The sequence below is a fragment of the Enhydra lutris genome, unplaced genomic scaffold, assembly GCF_002288905.1.
Source record: "Enhydra lutris kenyoni isolate GAN:26980312 unplaced genomic scaffold, ASM228890v2 scaffoldscaffold34, whole genome shotgun sequence".
NCBI classification, from domain to species: domain Eukaryota; kingdom Metazoa; phylum Chordata; class Mammalia; order Carnivora; family Mustelidae; genus Enhydra; species Enhydra lutris.
This window is the reverse complement of record NW_019154118.1, coordinates 12088365-12107184: the sequence shown is the minus strand read 5'-3', so window position 1 is coordinate 12107184 and position 18820 is coordinate 12088365. Positions and strand designations below refer to the sequence as shown.

General features: G+C 45.8%; 1 protein-coding gene and 1 pseudogene across 2 annotated transcripts in view; both read left to right on the top strand.

The window, feature by feature from the left end:
• The first annotated feature begins 4750 nt into the window (after positions 1-4750).
• Positions 4751-5115, top strand: LOC111153946 (annotated as a pseudogene).
• A 10036-nt stretch (positions 5116-15151) lies between these two features.
• Positions 15152-18820, top strand: part of LOC111153743 (ubiquitin associated and SH3 domain containing B) — a 136272-nt gene continuing 132603 nt past the window's right edge. Inside the window, exon 1 of one of the 2 annotated variants that reach the window (XM_022512943.1) lies at positions 15152-15510. In XM_022512943.1, the coding sequence (XP_022368651.1) occupies positions 15350-15510 (161 nt within the window). In that variant the 5' untranslated portion in view covers positions 15152-15349. The remainder of the gene's footprint in view (positions 15511-18820) is intronic. The other variant, XM_022512945.1, reaches the window with a different exon arrangement.

Sequence of the window (18820 nt, the reverse complement as noted above, 5' to 3'; positions counted from 1 at the left end):
TACATCACCACACTCTTCAGTCCCGTGCCCTTGTCCCAGCCAGCTGGACGCTCATAATCCATTGAGCATTGTCTCCTCAGTGACAAGCAGTTAAGGGGTTCACATGAAAGATAAAATGTGATATAGTAATAGTTTGTAATCCCTACTCTCAAATAATTTAGAGTTGATTTAAGTGGGCTAGACCACTGATTATAAATTTTAATAAAACAATAGAAGAAAATGTGTTCAAATGTTACCGTGGATCACTTCTATTTGAAATGATTGTTTTTCCTTCCTTTTTTTTTTTTTTACATTAACTTTATGATAAAAATACCTTATTGTGGGCACCTGGGTGGCTCAGTGGGTTAAGCCTCTGCCTTCGGCTCAGGTCATGATCTCAGGGTCCTGGGATCGAGCCCCGCATCGGGCTCTCTGCTCCACGGGGAGCCTGCTTCCTCTCTCTCTGCCCGCCTCTCTGCCTACTTGTGATCTCTGTCTGTCAAATAAATAAATAAAATCTTTAAAAAAAAAACCTTATTGTATCGCTTATACATGTGTATATATATATATGTGTGTGTGTGTGTGTGTGTATATATATATATATATATATATATATATATATATATAGTAAAGCATTTACATTTAAAAGAGAGAATGAAGAAGTAAAGGGCGGGAGAAGGCAGCATATTGCAAATTATCCATGAGATCTTAGGGTTTAAAAAGTACTCTGAGAGTTCTTAGTAGCTGGGGCTTGGGAAAACGTCCCAGAAATTTCAGGACTTTATCTGAGCCTTGAAGAATGAGCAGTATTTTGAGACTCAACTTTGATTTGCCCTTGTGTCTTAGTCTCTTCAGCTGCTATAACAAAATACCACAGACTGGGTGGCTAATAAAAAAACAAGACAGAAGTTTCTTTCTCACAGTTCCAGAGGCTGAAAGTCTGAGACCACGGTGCCAGCCTGGTCAGGTGAGGGCCCTCCTTGGGGCTGTAGACTTCTCACTATGTCCTCACAGGGTGGGAGGGGAGAGGGAGCTCCCTGGGGCTTCTTGTTTAAGGACACTAATCCCTTTCCTGGGGGCTGCACCCTCCTGACCTAACCACCAACCACGGGGCCCCACCTCCTACTGCCAGCAGTCATGTGGTTCCCTGAAATACATTATCCACTGTAATGAATTGCCTATTAAAATATTTTAACTGATATTAATTTAATTAATTTAAGGCTTATTGTAATAGGCCCTGAAGTCAGATTCAGGTGTCTTAGTTTTTCATGCCAGTTCCAACATGTAGCAGCTGTGCGACCTTGGGCAAGTAATATGAACTCTCTGACCTTGAAGAGATTGATCAGTGACCTGCCCATGGAGATATCTGCCTGACAGTGTTGCTGGTGGTATGGAATAATGATTATGTGAAAGTCTGGGCCTAAAACAACCGCTCAACATGTTTGTTCGTTTTCCTCCAAGGATCATGGTGAACAGAGTGTTGGAGGGCAGCAAGTCTGGGGAGGGAGCTTGAAAACTGGCAGCAGCAGGCAAGTCTCTTTAATCACTGAGCACTCGGCATGTGCCCTGGGCTTTATGCATTTATGCATTTATGCTCATTTAATTCGCACAGCAACCCCTCGAGATTAGGTTCTGAGAGGTTAAGTAACTCCCTCTCACTTTTTAACTACATCTGTTCAGTAACTACTCAGGGGCAGGGCCGGTGGGGAGCAGCCCTGATGATGCCCTTCCTGGGTAATGTTGGGAACACTCCCACTGTGGCTGATTTCCAGCTGCTAATGGTTTCACCACTGGCTCCAGGCATTCCCAGGAATTAGACAGTGGGCTCTGACCCGCTACTCAAGCTGGCTCTGACACACCCATCACCTGCCTCAAGCTTCCACTGTCACGCCCTTCCTTGTTTTCCTTTTTTTTTTTTTTACATCTTTTTATTTAAATTCAATTCCTTAACATGTATTGTATTAGTAGTCTCAGAGATAGAGTTCAGTGATTCATCAGTTGCATACAATACCCTGTACTCAGTACAGCATGTGCCTTCCTTAATGCCCATCACCCAGTTACCCCATCCCTCCACCCACCTCCCCTCCAGAAACCCTCAGTTTATTTCCAAGAGTCAAGAGTGTCTTACGGTTTGCCTCCCTGTTTTCATCTTTTTACTTTTCCTTCCCTTTCCTTGTGTTCACCTGTTTTATTTCTTAAATGCCACATATGAATGAGATCATATGGTATTTGTCTTTCTCTGACTTATTGTAATACCCTCTAGTTCCATCCACATCATTGTAAATGGCAAGATGTCATTCTTTCTGATGGCTGAGTAATATTCCATTGCATACAGACACCACATCTTTTTTATCCATTCCTCTGTCGATCTGGGCTCTTTCCACAGTTTAGCTATTGTGGACATTGTTGCTGTAAACATTGGGGTGCAGTTTCCCCTTCAAATCACCATGTTTGTGTCCTTTGGGTAAATCCCTAGTAGCGCTGGGTTGTAGGGTAAGTTCTATTTTTAACTTTCTGAGGATCCGCCATACTGTTTTCCACAGTGGCTGCACCAGTTTGCCTTCCCACCAAGAGTGTTAAGAGGGTTCCCCTTTTTCCACATCCTCGCCTTGGAGCATTCTTACCTGAGAGTCTCTGCATTTGCTGTGCCCTCTTTCTCCAACTCCATCCATCCACATCTTCATTGGGCTGCCTCCTTCTTGTCATTCAGATCTGAGCTCTGAGGTCCCCTCCACACAGGTGATCCCCCCTACCTACTTACACTAATGTAGCTCCCCACTCAGTAACTCTTTAGCATATCATGGCTTTCCTTTCTTCATAGGACATCTCATTGTATGAAATTACTATTAACTCCTTTATTATCTGCTTCTCCCTACTGGCATGTAGACTCCTTGGGAACAGGGACTTTATCTTGTTTATTTCCATGTCTTCAGCACATAGTAGATGTTTAGTGAATAATTGTTGAATGAATGAATTTGTTGAAGGTCACATGGCTAATGAGGAAGGAAGTAGGAGTCAGTCCTAGACCCCATACTCTTGATCTTCCTAAAGATATTACCTTCTCCTCAAGTGGCTTATAGAATAGTCTAGAATACAGAATAATTACCTAGCTACAGGCAACCACAGTGCAAAGAGACGTCTTATGTGCTGCTGGTGGGAATATAAATTGGCATAATCAATGCTGGCAGGCTGGTCCAAGGACGTGAAGGGCATCCCACAAGACCAGCCAAGAGGGTCTCTGGCTGTGCACAGGATAGAAATCAAACATGAGCCAGCAGGAGGCAAAAGCCGACTTTACTGAAGGTATAGAGAGACTGCAGGTACACAAAGAGTGTCCAGGAGACTCAGAAAGGAAAGCAGGGAGTCTTGTCTATGTTCAGGATCTGGGATTTTTATTGAGGAAGGCAGTCTGGGGTATGTGTCCTCTCAGGCATCCAGGAACTGGTTAGAACAAAGATGGCGACCCAGGTGTTATTCCTCGGAGCCAGAGAATCTTGGTGTGGAGATGTCTAGCACTGGTGGTCTGGAATATGCATATGATGGCTTCACCTTGTCATTCTCACCTGGTCCCTCCTTAGATGTTATCTATTCTAAAGAAATCATTCACTCCTTGTCTCTTACAAGAAAGACAACACTATGTGCATTATGATGCATGTGTATGGTGGGGTGGGGGAGTACAGGTCCTAGCAAGAATAGGAACAAGAAAAGTAACAAAACACAGATTTTTATGGAGTCATTCCATTTCCCTGTCTCATAACAACTTTGGAGAACATTTCTTACTACCTTCTAAGTTGAAGATAACTTCTTCTAGGATATACCTGAGAGTAATTCTTATACGCATACAGCTAGAGGCATGTAAACAGTGTTCATAGTGGCAAGAGTCATAAAAGCAAAAGCTTACAAACCATCCAAACATGAATGAACAGTAATACAGTATCAAATCAATGAACATATACAGTATACAGTAATCAAATCAATGAACGACCCAACATTCACCAGTACGGCTCTATATTAGCCATATACTACTGAACACAAGAGAGGAAACCCCGAAAGATTTCAAACAGCATTATACATTTTTGTGATATTAAAAACATCTAAAATTGTTTAGGCGTCCTTTTTAAGAGTACTTATAGATTCAGTAAAGTTAAATGAAAAGGAAAACAAGGAAATGATGACTATAGAACACAAGATAAAGCTCCTGGGGTATGGGGGGGCAGGGAATGGGCTCACTGGAGGAGAGAGTGGTCAACTGATAAGACGTAGGTTATTGTCAAGGTCCTAATGTTTGCTCTAGGTCAAGGGTTTGTGTATGATTATTATATTATTAAAAATGATCTGATAGGGGCGCCTGGGTGGCTCAGTGGGTTAGGCCTCTGCCTTCGGCTCAGGTCATGATCCCAGGGTCCTGGCATCGAGCCCCACATCAGTGTCTCTGCTCCGCAGGAGACTGCTTCCCCCTCTCGCTCTGCCTGCATCTCTGCCTACTTGTGATCTCTCTCTCTCTGTGTGTCAAATAAATAAATAAAATCTTTAAAAAAAAATGATCTGATAGCCAGCTGCTGCCTCCTGGTGTGATAAGGAAACTGAGGCTCAGAGGGGTTCAGTGACTTGGCGAAGATCAAACAGCTAGTAAGTGGAGGATCCAAGACTTAAGAGCTACTTGCCTCCTATTTTCTACTGCACCCCATCCCCAAATTGTACCATAACCCAATAAAAGCCCAGACTAAACACATCTGAAAGCTGGATTCACCTGACCCTTTACCCCAGTCTAGGAGCCATGTCCATCTTGTTTCCCTCACTCTTCCCCCGTGTGACTGAGCACTGTGGCTTGATCTGGATTGGCCCTGCGTGGACGAGATAGAGCTATAGCAACAGCAAGAACAAGACCATTGAGCCTGACTACAGAGTATCATAGACAGAGATGACAACCTGGTACCTACTGGCAAGCTATCCTGAGAGCACTATGATGACAAGGAATAGGAAGATGGAGATGATGATGAGGACAGTAAAGAGGACAAAGAGGACCTGCAGGACATGGATGCAGTGGATGACTACCAGCAGTCACCAGAAGCTGGAGAGGCCAATGAGGCAGACAAGGGAGGCAATAAACAAGATCAGAACCAGGAGATGATCTAGGTAGACAAGGCAGGGTGGCGCCAACCCAGTTTACCCTGCACCCCCTGCAGAACCAGCTGGTTGCCCCAGAGCCTGAAAGCTCACCCTTGGGTATCTCTTCAGCCACTGCCAGGAATGGGTCTCCTGTGCCATTGAATCTCCTGTGCCTGAGCCCACCCCACCTTTCTGCCCAGTACCTACTCCTTGGCCATCAGGTAGAGTGTCTTTCTAACTCTCTTTAATAAAGACACAGGATTGAAAAAAATATAAAAATAAAAATGAACTGAAAACAGAAAGTAGCTAAATAGCTCAAATTGATCCATGCGGACCGTGGATCATGATTATCTGGTTCGGTAGTCCTGAGATCTAATTAAACGAAGAAACTACATGTCGTGAGAGATATAGTTCCGGAGTCCTGAGATCTAATTAAACAAAGAAACTACATGTCATTTGTGAGAGATCTAGTTGCAGAGTCCTGAGATCTAATTAAATGAAGAAACTACATGTCATGAGAGATCTAGTTCTATAGTCCTAAGATCTAATTGAACAAAGAAACTACATGTTGTGAGAATGGGAAGGGGAGGAGTACACAGAGAAAAAACAGTTTCATTAAGCCCTCAACAAGTGGCCTCCACCATGTGGCACCTTGCTTGCTACTTTCATATTCCTGATCCACTTAATTATCACAAAAATCCTATGAGGTAAATGTTTGTTTCCATTTTAAAGATGAAGAAACGGAAGTAAATTGCCTTGCTTACTTTTCCAAACCTACCCTAGATTGGGGCTTGTCAGAAGGTGTGGGTAAATACCTTCTAGGGTGGTTTGGAGAGAGGATAGAGCAGGCAGAGGGTAAGGGAGGCAGTTTTAATATTTTCATTCTTGAATGGAGATGCAAGACTTATCATCAGCCAGAGTGTTGGTCTACCTATGGCTTGATAATAAGCAAAATTTTCCCTGTTTATATAGGTCATAAGTTATTTATGTTTATATTGCATTATTAAAAGGCAAAATTCAACTGGGTAAATGTGAAGGTCAAATCAGCTTTATTCAACAATTTATGAATCAGGCAGTATCCCATCTAGCAAGGAAAGAGGGATGCCTAGGAGCTGTGCAAAATGGATGGATTTTTCTAGACAGAACTAGGATGGGACCAGGGGGTTAATTAGCAAAAGAAAAAAAAAAAAGGATCATTCAAGGCAAGGCCACCTTCTCTTAGGGGGAAGGCAGGGGTCTTAGGTAGATTACCTTACTAGTTCTGATCAGCTTATTCTGGACTGATTGGTTTAAAATTCCACTCCTGAGAGAGGCTGAAATTGCTATTAGGTTAGGTATTAAATCTTGGTGGGCCTAACCTTACACCTAAAGGAGCTGGAAAAAGAACAGCAAATAAAGCCTAAACCCAGCAGAGGAAGAGAATGAATAAAGATAAGAGCAGAAATCAATGAAATAGAAATCAAAAGAACAGTACAGATCAATGAAACTAGGAGCTGGTTCTTTGAAAGAATTAGTAAGATTGATAAACCCCTGGACAGACTTATTAAAAACACAAGGAAAAGGACCCAAATAAAATCATGAATGAAAGAGGAGAGATCACAACCAACACTGAAGAAATACAATTATAAAAACATATTATGAGCAACTATGTGTGAACAAATTAGGCAATCTTGAAGAAATGGGTGCATTGCTAGAGATGTACAAACTACCAAACTTAACCAGGAAGAAATAGCAAACCTGAACAGACCCATAACCAGCAAAGAAATTGAAGGAGTAATCAAAAATCTCCCAACAAACGAGAGTCCAGGGCCAGATGGCTTCCCAGGGGAATTCTACCAAACATTTAAAGAAGAATTAATATCTATTCTTCTGAAACTGTTCCAAAAAAATAGAAATGGAAAGAAAACTTTCTAATTTTTTCTAGAGGCCAGCATTACCTTGATCTCAAAACCAAAGAGCCCATCAGGGGGTGCCTGGGTGGCTCAGTTGGTTAAGCATCTGTCTTTGGCTCAGATCATGATCCCAGGGTCCTGGGGTTGAGCCCCATTTCAGGCTCCTTGCTCAGAAGGGGGCCTGCTTCTCCCTCTCCCTCTGCCTGCTGCTCTCCCTGCTTGTACTCTTTCTCAATCTCCCTCTGTCTGTCAAATAAATAAATAAATAAATCTTAAAAAAAAAAAAAGACCCCACCAAAAAGGAGAATTACCAATATCCCTGATGAACATGGATGCAAAAATTCTCACCAAGATACTAGCCAATAGGATCCAACAGTACAGTAAAAGGATTATTCACCACAACCAAGTGGGATTTACTCCTGGGCTGCAAGGGTGGTTGAACATCCATAAACTAGTCAACCTGACACACTACATTAATAAAAGAAAGGACAATAACCGTGTGACTCTCTCAAATGATGCAGAAAATGCATTTGACAAAGTATAGCATCCTTTCTTGATTAAAACTTTTCACAGCGTAGGGATAGAGGGAATATACCTCAATATCATAAAAGCCATAGAAGAAAGCCCACAATAAATATTCTCAATGGGGAAAAACTGAGAGGTTTTCCCTTAAGGTCAGGAACATAGTAGAGATGTCCACTATCACCACTGTTGTTCAATATAGTACTAGAAGTCCTGGCTTCAGCAATCAGACAATAAAAAGAAATAAAAGACATTCGAATCGGCAAAGAAGTCAAACTCTCACTCTTCAGAGATGACATGATACTCTATGTGGAAACCCCAAAAGACTCCACCCCAAAATTGTTAGAACTCATACATGAATTCAGCAAAGTGGAAGGACATAAAATCAATGCATAGAAATCAGTTGCATTTCTATACACTAACAATGAGACAGAAGAAAGAGAAATGAAGGAGTCGATTCCATTTATAATTGTACCCAAAACCATAAGCTATGTAGGAATAAACCTGACCAAAGAGGCAAAGGACATGTACTCAGAATACTATAGAATACTCATGAAAGAAATTGAGGAAAACACAAAGACATGGAAAAATGTTCCATGCTCATGGATTGGAAGAACAAATATTGTTAAAATGTCATGCTATCTATAGCAACCCATATGTTCAGTGCAGTCCCTATCAAAATACCATCAACTTCTTTCACAGAGTTGAAACAAATAATCCTAAATTGTGTATAGAAAAGACCCCAAATAGCCAAAGGAATGTTGAAAAAGAAAACAAAAGCTGGTGGCATCATAATCCTGGACTTAAAGCTCTATTACAAAGCTGTATTCATCAAGACGTTATGGAACTGGCACAAAAACAGACACATAGATCAACGGAACAGAATAGAGAGCCCAGAAATAGACCCTCAACTCCATGGTCAACTAATCTTCAACAAAGCAGGAAAAATTTTTTAATGGGAAAAAGTCTCTTCAATAAATGGTGTTGGGAAAATTGGACAGCCATATGCAGAAGAATGAAACTGGACCATCCTCTTAACATACACAAATAAAAACTCAAAATGGATAAAAGACCTAAATGTGAGACTTGAATCCATCAAAATCCTAGAGCAGAACACATCAAGATAAAAAGCTTTTGCACAACAAAGGAACCAGTCAGCAAATCCAAAAGACAACGGACAAAATGGGAGAAGATATCTGCAAATGACATATCAGATAAAGGGCTAGTATCCAAAATCTATAAAGAACTTATCAAACTCAACACCCAAAGAACAAATAATCCAATCAAGAAATGAACAGAAGACATGAACGGACATTTCTTCAAAGAAGACATCCAAATGGCCAACAGACACATGAAAAAATGCTCAACATCACTTGCCATCAGGGAAATACAAATCAAAACCACAGTGAGATACCACCTCATACTGGTCAGAATGGCTAAAATTAACTACTCAGGAAATGACAGATGTTGGCGAGGATGCGGAGAAAGGGGAACCCTCCTACCCTGTTGGTGGGAATGCAAGCTGGTGCAGCCACTCTGGAAAACAGTATAGAGGTTCCTCAAAAAGTTGAAAATAGAGCTACCCTATGACAGAGCAATCACACTACTGGGTATTTTATCCCAAAGATACAAACGTAGTGATCCGAAGGGGCACGTGCACCCCAATATTTATAGCAGCAATGTCTACAATAGTCAAGCTATGGAAAGAGCCCAGATGTCCAGTGACAGATGAATGGACAAAGAAGATGTGGCATATATTTATACAAAGGAATACTACTCAGCTATCAAAAAAAAAACCTCTTTCTATTTGCAATGGTGTAGCTAGAACTAGAGGGTGGTATGCTAAGTGAAATAAGTCAATCAGAGTAACAAAATTATCATATGATCTCACTCATATGTGGAATGTTAGAAACAAAACAGAGGATCATGGGGAAAGAGAGGAAAAAATAAAACAAGATGCAATCAGAGAGGGAAACAAACCAAAAGTGACTCTTGATCACAAGAAACAAACAGGATTGCTGGAGCAGAGGGAGGTGGGGGATGGGGTAACTGGATGTTGGGCATTAAGGAGGGCACGTGATGCAATGAATACTGGGTGTTATATAAGATGATGAATCAATGATCTCTACCTCTGAAACTAATAATACATTACATGTTAATTAATTTAAATTAAAAAATAAAAATTAAAAAATTCTTCGTGGGGTTTAGCAAATCTGACTCTATCTGAAGCCCATTGTTTTTTTTTTCCAGTGTATTATGCATGAATTGGAAAAACATATCTAAAGCAACGTACACAATCCCACAAAGATTCATTAAAATGTCTTTTGTAGAATTTTAAAATAAACTTACATTTTTAAAAATATTCAAAAATTATATCTTATAACCCCTAAGATCACTGAATTTTTATTTATTTATTTTATTTTATTATTTATTTATTTTTTAAAAATTTTCTTAAGTAGGCTCCACACCCAGGGTGCAGTCTAATGCAAATCTCGAACTCACGACACTGAGGTCAAGACCTGAGTTGACATCAAGAGTTGACACTTAACTGACTAAGCCACCCAGGCATCCCATTGAATTTTTAAATGGTGAAAATTATTTTTCCAATTATCTTGGTTCATGACTCTTGTTTCCACGCTTTTATTTATTTTTGTAAGATTTTATTTTTAAGTGATCTTTACACCCAACTTGGAGTTGGAAGTACAACCTTGGGATCAAGAGTGCTCTACAGAAGGAACCAGCCAGATGCTCCTGCCATTCTTTTAAGTCCAAGGGAAGGTTTGTTGGTTGTTTTTTTTGCTTCATACCTAGCTATTAAGTTTTATTCTATTTCTTAGAAATAAAATTTCCCCTTTTGCTGCTTTTACAAAAAGGAAGTGGTGTGAGACAAGGGAAAACCCTTCTTATTTTTTTTCTTTTAGCTTCTACCGTATTTCACAATGCTTCTATTGTTAAGTGCAAGTCGGAAACACAAACCCTGGGGCAATGACATTAGGGATAAGGTCTTTACAAAGAGAAAACAGGGACAATGGAGTGTCTCCTACTAGGATTCCAGAATGACAAGCTGGGATTTTTGTTCAAAGATGAGCATGCATAAATAAATAAATAAATCTCTCCCCCCCTCTCTCTGTCTTCCTTTTGTAACAGAGGGAGGGATCTTAATTTTTCCAATGTGTGAGGAAAAATACAAGCTTTGTGTTGGTTTGGAGTGATGCTCCAAACTGTGTTTCTGCCTTAGTTTTCCTCCCGTGTCACATGGCTTTACCATGTTAGGGTAGGCTTTACCATGTTAGGGTAGGCTTTACCCTAGCCCTAACCCTAACCATAGACTTTCCATGCGCCTATAATAAGTCTTAAGGACAAATATAATACTGTGAAATAGTCCCCAATCTTGAGGTCCTTAGATCTGTTTGAATTGTGCCTCAGGACAGGGTAGGATTGACATGCCTTTTTTTTTTTTTTAATGTTTTCTTTTATTGCGGTGTAATTGACCTACAACATCCTGTAAATTTAAGATATATAACATACTGATTTATTTGTATTGCAATCTGATTCACACTGTAGCATTCTGTTGAGTCACATAATTATCATTTCTTCTAATGGTAGAGTCTGTTCTCTAACATGCTACCTGTGTGGAACCTGCTCTATCCCCAGCCCGCCCCTCACCCTCTTCCCAGCAGCCCCCTCCCCTCTTGCCAGTTCCACTCCATTCCTCTTTACGTTCACTTTTACTAAGTTACGGTCTCTCTGAACTAGACTGGGCATTAAAGATTAGCTAGTGTAGTGGTTTTCAAAATGTTCTCTGATCCTCTGAACCACCTTCCCACAGAAAACCTTACATAAAACCCCCCTGATACCAAGCTGACAAAGTGCACCCGCTCTGAGAAGAGGAAGAAAGGACCACACCACCTCCAGTTGATAACCCCAACAACCCCTGCCCATAAAGGGTCCCTTGGCAAAGTCCAAGGGAGCCCCAGCCAAAGCCAACACCCTCATTTGGCAGGTGAGTAAGCTTAAGCTCAGAAATGGGCAGAGAACATATCCAAGTCACAGCCGACACATCTCGGCACCCCGATTCCCAGTGCTGGAGCCCTCCCATGCCTGTCCTTTCTTTCCTTACCGCACAGTTTCAAAATCTTCTGGCCATGAGGAATCCCCTTGGAGTCCAGGGGCTAAAATCAGTCCCAGTGATGCAAAAACTGCCTTCCATTGCCAAAGCAACATCCCAACCCTCGGGACTGGAAACATTCTGCAGCCACTTGACCTTTTCTCAAAAAGAGAAGAAAAAGACAAAGACAGGCTTCTGAACTTACGAGTGCAGTGAACTGGACCCTGTGACTATTTCAGGAGGGCTACCACTGGAATTAAACAGTGCCGACGCGAACAAAAACAAGTTCATGGTCCAGGGCGGACTTTGGTATGAACTTTTGGCGCAGAGGGACAGGACGATGTGCTGTCCCTTCTGAGGGAGTAGCTTGATGCTAATGGGTCGGGACCACTCTCCTTCCCCCCTCCTCCTTCCCACTGCTGTCAGACACCCTGTCCGGTGAAGAGTCATCCCTCTTTCCTGTGTACTACAGCGACAGGGACATGTGTAAAGCTTCCCCTAGAGTTTCAAATTTAACACAATGGAAGTACATTGCATCCTGATTGCCAGGGCTCTATCCTGGGCAGGACAAACGGTGGCAGTCCTAAATTTAAGCAGGGAAGCAGGCTGAGAAAGCCAGCCTGGGATTTCTGTCAAAGCACTCTAGACCAAACAGTTCCCATCCAAGGAGTCTGGTTTTCCATAGTGATTTTCCCAGGCTACCAAAAACTATTTTTATATCCATCATTTCCTCTTACAGTCTGCCCGAAGGCAGGGAGAGAGACCTATTAATTCAATTTTTCTGGAGAAACAGAAATCCAGCAATTTTGTGTCAAGGGGCTTAGGATGAGTCCAAAAGGTAACCAAGTTATTTTAATGGTCGACATCTCTTCATCGCCATAACCATGGCAGTAAGTGGTTGTTAGGACAAATTTTAAGCGCTCAAATCCTGGCTCTTCCATTTACTAGCTTTGTGACCTTGAACAAGATACTTGATCTCTGTCTGCATCAATATCTTCACTCGTCAAGGGGCCTCTGATAATATGGCAGGATCCACTTTAATGTCTTAAGGGAGTAAATGACTTACATATGTAGGAAACTAAGAACGGCACCAGCATATAGTAAGTTCTTGATAAATTCGAGTTATTATTTGTTTCGTGCTTCCACAAAATACTTCCACAGACTACTCCCAACTACTACCTCCCAACTAGCCTCCAGATCCTTTGATTCTCAACCCAGGCATTTGGAAGAAATTCAGAATATTGGGTAAGGTCCAGCATCCTTTACGGAACACACCCCCGGAGGTTAGTCTACTAGGTATGGTTTTCTTAGCCCAGTCCTGTCTTTTTGTTCCCTGCTCTGGAAAAGCACTTCGTAAAAGGCTCCAGGAAGCTTCCTCCGCTTGGACAGAAGCTCTCACCCAGGAAGCATGAACTCTCCCTCCTCCCTTACACAAGCAGAAGGCAGAATTATGCACATTGTTGCTAAACCCTAGTAGTCCTTATCTCCCCACTTCTACCACCACTGAACTTTCTTTAGAAAAGCGATTCTAGCCCAACAGAATTCAGCTGTGTCATTTCCCCTGGTAAAACCCTTAGATGCCTTAGAAAGCAGCATCAAAAAACTGTTCATGGGGATGCCTGAGCGGCTCAGTGGGTTAAGCCGCTGCCTTTGGCTCAGGTCATGATCCTGGGTCCTGAGATCAAGTCCCGCATCGGGCTCCTTGCTTGGCGGGGAGCCTGCTTCTCTCTCTGCCTCTGCCTGCCACTCTGCCTGCTTGTGCGTACTCTCTCTCTCTCTCTCTCTCTCTCTCTCTCTCTGACAAATAAATAAATTAAAAAAAAAAAAACTGTTCATGGGGAGCGCCTGGGTGGCTCAGTGGGTTAAAGCCTCTGCCTTCGGCTCAGGTCATGATCCCAGGGTTCTGGGATCGAGCCCCACATCAGGCTCTCTGCTCAGCAGGGAGCCTGCTTCTTCCTCTCTCTCTGCCTGCCTCTCTGCCTATTTGCAATCTCTATCTGTCAAATAAATTAAAAAACAAAACAAAACAAAACTGTTCATGGGCTCTGGTCACCATCCCTCCCCCACACTCCAAGCAGGGAAAGGAGTTGACATTTTTGGAGAACCCCATGTGTGTGAGGCTAGGTTACTATGATGCACATGGATAAGGGCGTGGGGCTGGAGAGGCAGAAGCAACATATCCAGGCACCACAGTCAATAAAAGCTTTCATTATACACCTACCAGCTCTATGATCTTCCTCAACTTTTCTAAGCTGAGTTTTGTCAACTGCAAACTGGGATGATAATTGTATACACCCCTTAAGGGTCATAAACACTCAATGAGTCAATTCATTTACTATGCTTAGCACAATGATGGACAAGAGAGCCCAATACATGCTAGGTCTTATTATTATTATTACCTGAAAAAGAGCAGCTAGGTTTACTCTTTCTCTTTTCCATTAAACCAAGTGGGGCCATTGTCCTTGACTGAAGACAGTAACTTTGTCTCCAAATGAAAGAGCATTAATATCCCCAAGCCAAGTTCACAGTGTGTGCAGTGTGAGGTGGGTGTGAGTGTGGTTAAGACTCCCTACTTCTTTGAGGTGGGAGTAGTTTTATCTAACCTATGATGCGAATTCTCTTATGCATCCCCGCTGAGCAAGGATGATCTAGTCTTCCGTCGAATTCTTTCATTGACAAGTTGCTCATTCCCGAATGAAAACCAACCCACTGCATTTTGAACACCTTTATAATTAGAAAGCGTTCTTTCTCTGTTCCTTCTCCCTCCACCCTCCCTCCACTTCCCACTTTCCCTGTCCCCCTCCTTCCTCCTTCCATCTTCCCCTTTCTCTCCTTTTTTCCACCCTGCCCTCTCCCTCCACCCCTCTCCTCTCCCAAGTCTGAGAGCCAGAGCTCCCAATCTTTGCCCTGAAGTCACTATCTCGAGAAGTCCTGAAGAGCACGGTCGGTTTTTGGTCTGGTACTTGGCCAGCGGGCAGGAGCTTGGTCTCCACCGGCCACAACAATCCTCCGGATTTTGCATGGTCTTTCCGAAGCAAAAGCTTTTATCTGGGCCTACAGGGCTTGGCTTTATGGTTCATTACTGTCATCCATCAATTCGCCCAATTTCCATTATTAACCCATCTAGAACCACACGAACCACATTAAACTTGACACGGGTTGATCTGGCGTCTGCAGGCCCAGCTGACTCAATGGGCGAGCCGTGGAGAAGGGTGAGGCGCTGGGAGCGACTCCCCGGAACCCACGCACACCCGCAGCCCTCGTGCGCTGGAGTCCTCCGCGCAGCAGCTCCCGGACGCTACAGCCTGTGCCCGGCCCGGAGCAGGCTCGGGCAGCGCTGTCGCTTTAAGAGAGGGGCGGGGCCCCGGTACTGGCAAGGCAGGGCCGGCCCACAAGGCTCCTTTTCCTTTTTGATCCATTCAAAAATTACTCATTGCAAATTCCCGGACCGCTAGGAGCAGAGAAGGAAGGGGGCGGAGGAGAGAGGGCTGCTGCCGGCGCCGCGCTGGGGGCACCCGGGGGCCCGAGCAGCTGACGGCGGGTCCGGCCCAAGCAGCCCGCGGGCCGCCCTGGCTCCGGTGGCCTCACCAGGAAGCGTCAGTCTCGACTCTGGGGAAGCTCCGAGCGCCGCCTCCGTCGCCGCCTCCCGCCCGGCGCCGGGTCCCCGAGCCCCCTTCCCTGCTCCCTCCCGGACGCTCGGGCTCGGGCGCTTTCCCCGGCGATGGCTGGCCGCTGAGCCATGGCTCAGTACGGCCACCCCGGCCCGCTCGGCATGGCTGCGAGAGAGGAGCTGTACAGCAAAGTCACCCCGCGGAGGAGCCGCCAGCAGCGCCCCGGCACCATCAAGCATGGATCGGCGCTGGACGTGCTGCTCTCCATGGGCTTCCCCAGAGCCCGCGCGTAAGTGGCGGGGCTCGCGCCCCTCGCGCCCCACGCGGCCGGCCCTCGGCTTCGCTCCGGCTCGCCTCCCGGCGCCCGCCGGACGGACGGCGCGCTCCCCGCTGCCCACCACCTACTGGGGCAGGACCGGCGCGCGGGCGGCCCGGGACTCGGCCCCTCCCGGCGCGGGTGCCGGGGCAGGCGCGGCGGGGAGCGCTGGGCGGGCGAGGGCGCCTGCCGGGGGTGCAGAAGGTGAGGCGCCCCTCCCGGCGAGGGCACCGGGGTCGGCTCCCAGATACCGTGCCCGGCGGGCGGCCCCCGTGGTGGGGCTATGCGGGTGTCTCGCCGGCTCCCCGAGGTCTCCGGCGCCTGGCTCCCGGGGGAGGCGGGGCCCAGCGAGGATTCGGGCACCCTCTGGATCCGGAACGCGGGCCTGGTTTAGGATCCTCTCCGCTGGCTGGGAAGGGGCAAGGGACCTCGGGGCGGAGGGGTCGGCGCTCTCACTGCAGCGGCTTCCAGCTCCGGATGTCGCTCTCGGGTTCGGTCTCCCTCCGGAGTAGGAGGACCGGGAGCGTGGGTGTTGCTGCGTGTTCATTGATAGGGAGGATGGAATGAGGAGAAGCGATTCCTCCTGGGGACCTGGGTTCTCGTCAGTGGTGACGGCAGCGCGGAAATCTGTGGGTGCCTGAGAGTAAGGAGGGGAGCTGTCTTCCCTTATCCTTCTAACCCTTGGAGGGCGGAGTGGGGAAGGGCCGAGAGAGCGCAGGTGGCAGTCCCTGCAGCCCGCTGGGAAGAGGCCTGGCCGCCTGCACAAGGCAATGGCAGCAGGAGTCTTTTTCAGCTGGCCAACCAAGACCGTGGGGCTGGAACCCTTCCTAGGAGGAAACCAAGGCCGGGCGGCCAGGCCCTTCTCCTTCGGTTCATTTCTAGCGTGCAGAATTCTTCAGTGGGGGTACAAGGCCTGCGATCCTGTGGGGGCGCTGCTTCTTTGAATGACATCACCTGAATGGGAGAGTTGGGCAAACTTTATGGGGAAGGGCCAAGTTAATGAAAAAAAAAAAAAAAAAACATTTTTCTCCCCCCTTTTTTCAGGTGGCAAGTCTAGGTAACCCTTCCCCAGCCTTTGGGCAAACCTTCCTTACTCTATTCTTTACTAACTTGGCTGTGACCTTGTAACCAAAGCACACCCCTGGTTTTATCTTTCCACCCAGCCCGTTGGGACAGACAGTCAGGAAAGTGGGCTTTGGGAAGTCAGGAAATACATTGACGTTTTTTGACTGGGGTTGACTTCCAAGCAATGAAGCTCCAGTTCCTGATGCCAGAGTTACAGAGGAAATGGGAGTGTGGATGCTGCAAGTTGTGTCCTTATTCTGGTGGATGGCTGTGCACACCTTCCTTAAGCAAGGCGAGGTAGAGGCTGGGGAGCCTTCTGGGCAGGGCTGCAGAATTAGCATAGGACCCAGCATCTAGGCCAGCATTAAGGACCTAAGTAGCTCAGTTAAGAGAAGAAATACTTAAACTGAACTCCTCAGACTGTCATGTTTGCTATTCACGCCTGCTTTAAAGGGGCATCTTTTCTTCCTGGGCTGGGTCCAGGTGGTCTTGTCCATGTCCCAACAGATTAGGATGATGGTCTAATTTTGGCTGGTTCAAAGATCTCCTCATAGCGAGCATTTATGGAGTACTTAGGATATAGACTCTAACAGGCACTTGACCTTTCCTAACCATTGTATCCTCCTAGCAACACACTGAGAAATGTAACACGTATGCTCATCTTATGCATTTAGAAACAGAGGCTTAGTCACCTTATGTAACTTGCTCAGAGTTACAACACTAAGCAGTAAGGCTGGGATTCAAACCCTCAGGGGGTCTGCTTAACCTCACCTCCAGAGCCCGAGCACCAGGAGTTAATGTAAGTGCCATCCTTAGTGCATGTCAGGCTTAGTGCCTGGCACGCAGTGGGTGATAATTAGGTGTTAGCTGCTGTATTAGTTTCTGCTGCCGCTGTAACAAATGACCACAGTCTGGCTGGCTTGAAACAACAGAAATGTATTTTCTCCTAGCTCTGGAGGCAAGAAGCCCTGAATCAGTGTCACTGGGCTGAAATCGAGGTGTAGGGAGGGCGGGGATTACTTTGGAAGTTCCAGGGGAGAATCCGTTCCTTGCCTCACGCACGTCTTTGGCTGCTGGCTTCGGTTGGCTTGTGGCTACATCACCTGGACCTGGGAATGGAAGGTCACATTGCCTTGCTGGTGGTGTCAAAACTCCCTCTGCCTCTTTCCTGCAAAGTCACTAGTGATGGCTCTTAGGGCCTCTCCAGATCATTCAGGAAAGCCTTCCCAGGATCAGCCGTCTCAGGATCCTTTATCACATCTGCGAGATCTTTTTTTTCCCCTTTTTTTCTTTTATTTTTACTGTAAGGTAATGTTCACGGTTCCAGGGATTAGGACTTAGAGAGCTTTTGGGGAGCCATTATTCAGCCCATCACAGCTCCTAGTATTATGACTAGCACTGCCTCTCTTTACTGAACAGGTGATGAAGGGGGTCCTAATGGAACAGCCTGGCCAGGAGGGGAGTTGGCTTTCCTGTTCCATCTCCATCAGATTCCCTGCCCGGGAGGAGGTGGAGCCCTTGGCTGTCCCCTGATCTAGTGCTACTCTCCCTGGGCTGCTGAGTTGAGAAGACAGAGAGCGAGGGCAATGGGCTTAGCTTCTGAGCAGCCTCCTTCTTGGGCCTTAGGCGTGGAGGAAAGGACGAGAAGAAATTGCAGACAGGAGGGAGCAGTGATGGTTTTCAGGGTTCTGGGAGATGTGGCTGGGATGCCTCAAGGAGGGATGAGAGAGATATTTGGAACATGGCCCTTTGGAGAGACTGGTGGTAGCCAAGGCCGACAGCTCTGGTTTCCCCATTGTGTGTAACTGAGTCTGGCATCGTGCAGCAGCAAGAAGAGACCTTCCACATGGCTCTGGGTGAGCCGGCAGAGAGCTCGGGCCAGCAAGGCCCAGGTCCCATTCCAGACGTGCTGTGCTGTGGTCTTGGATAAGTCACCTAACCCCTCGGGGCCTCACTGCCTCCCTCTGAGAGGTACGGGAGTAATTAGTGCTCGCTGTTAACTGCCCGACAGAGCTAAGGGAGAGGAGTAGGAGTGCTGGGCCAGCTGGGTGACCTCAGGGTATGTTCCTTCTTACTAGGTTTTTTCCATCCCACCCCATTACCTTCCGTCCACAAACACTGCTGTAGAAGGACCTGCCATAGAAAGGACTAAGTAGCAGCAATTTTTCGGGGTGTCTGTGTGTGTGTGCACCAGGTTAGGAGGTGTTAGGGAAGCCTT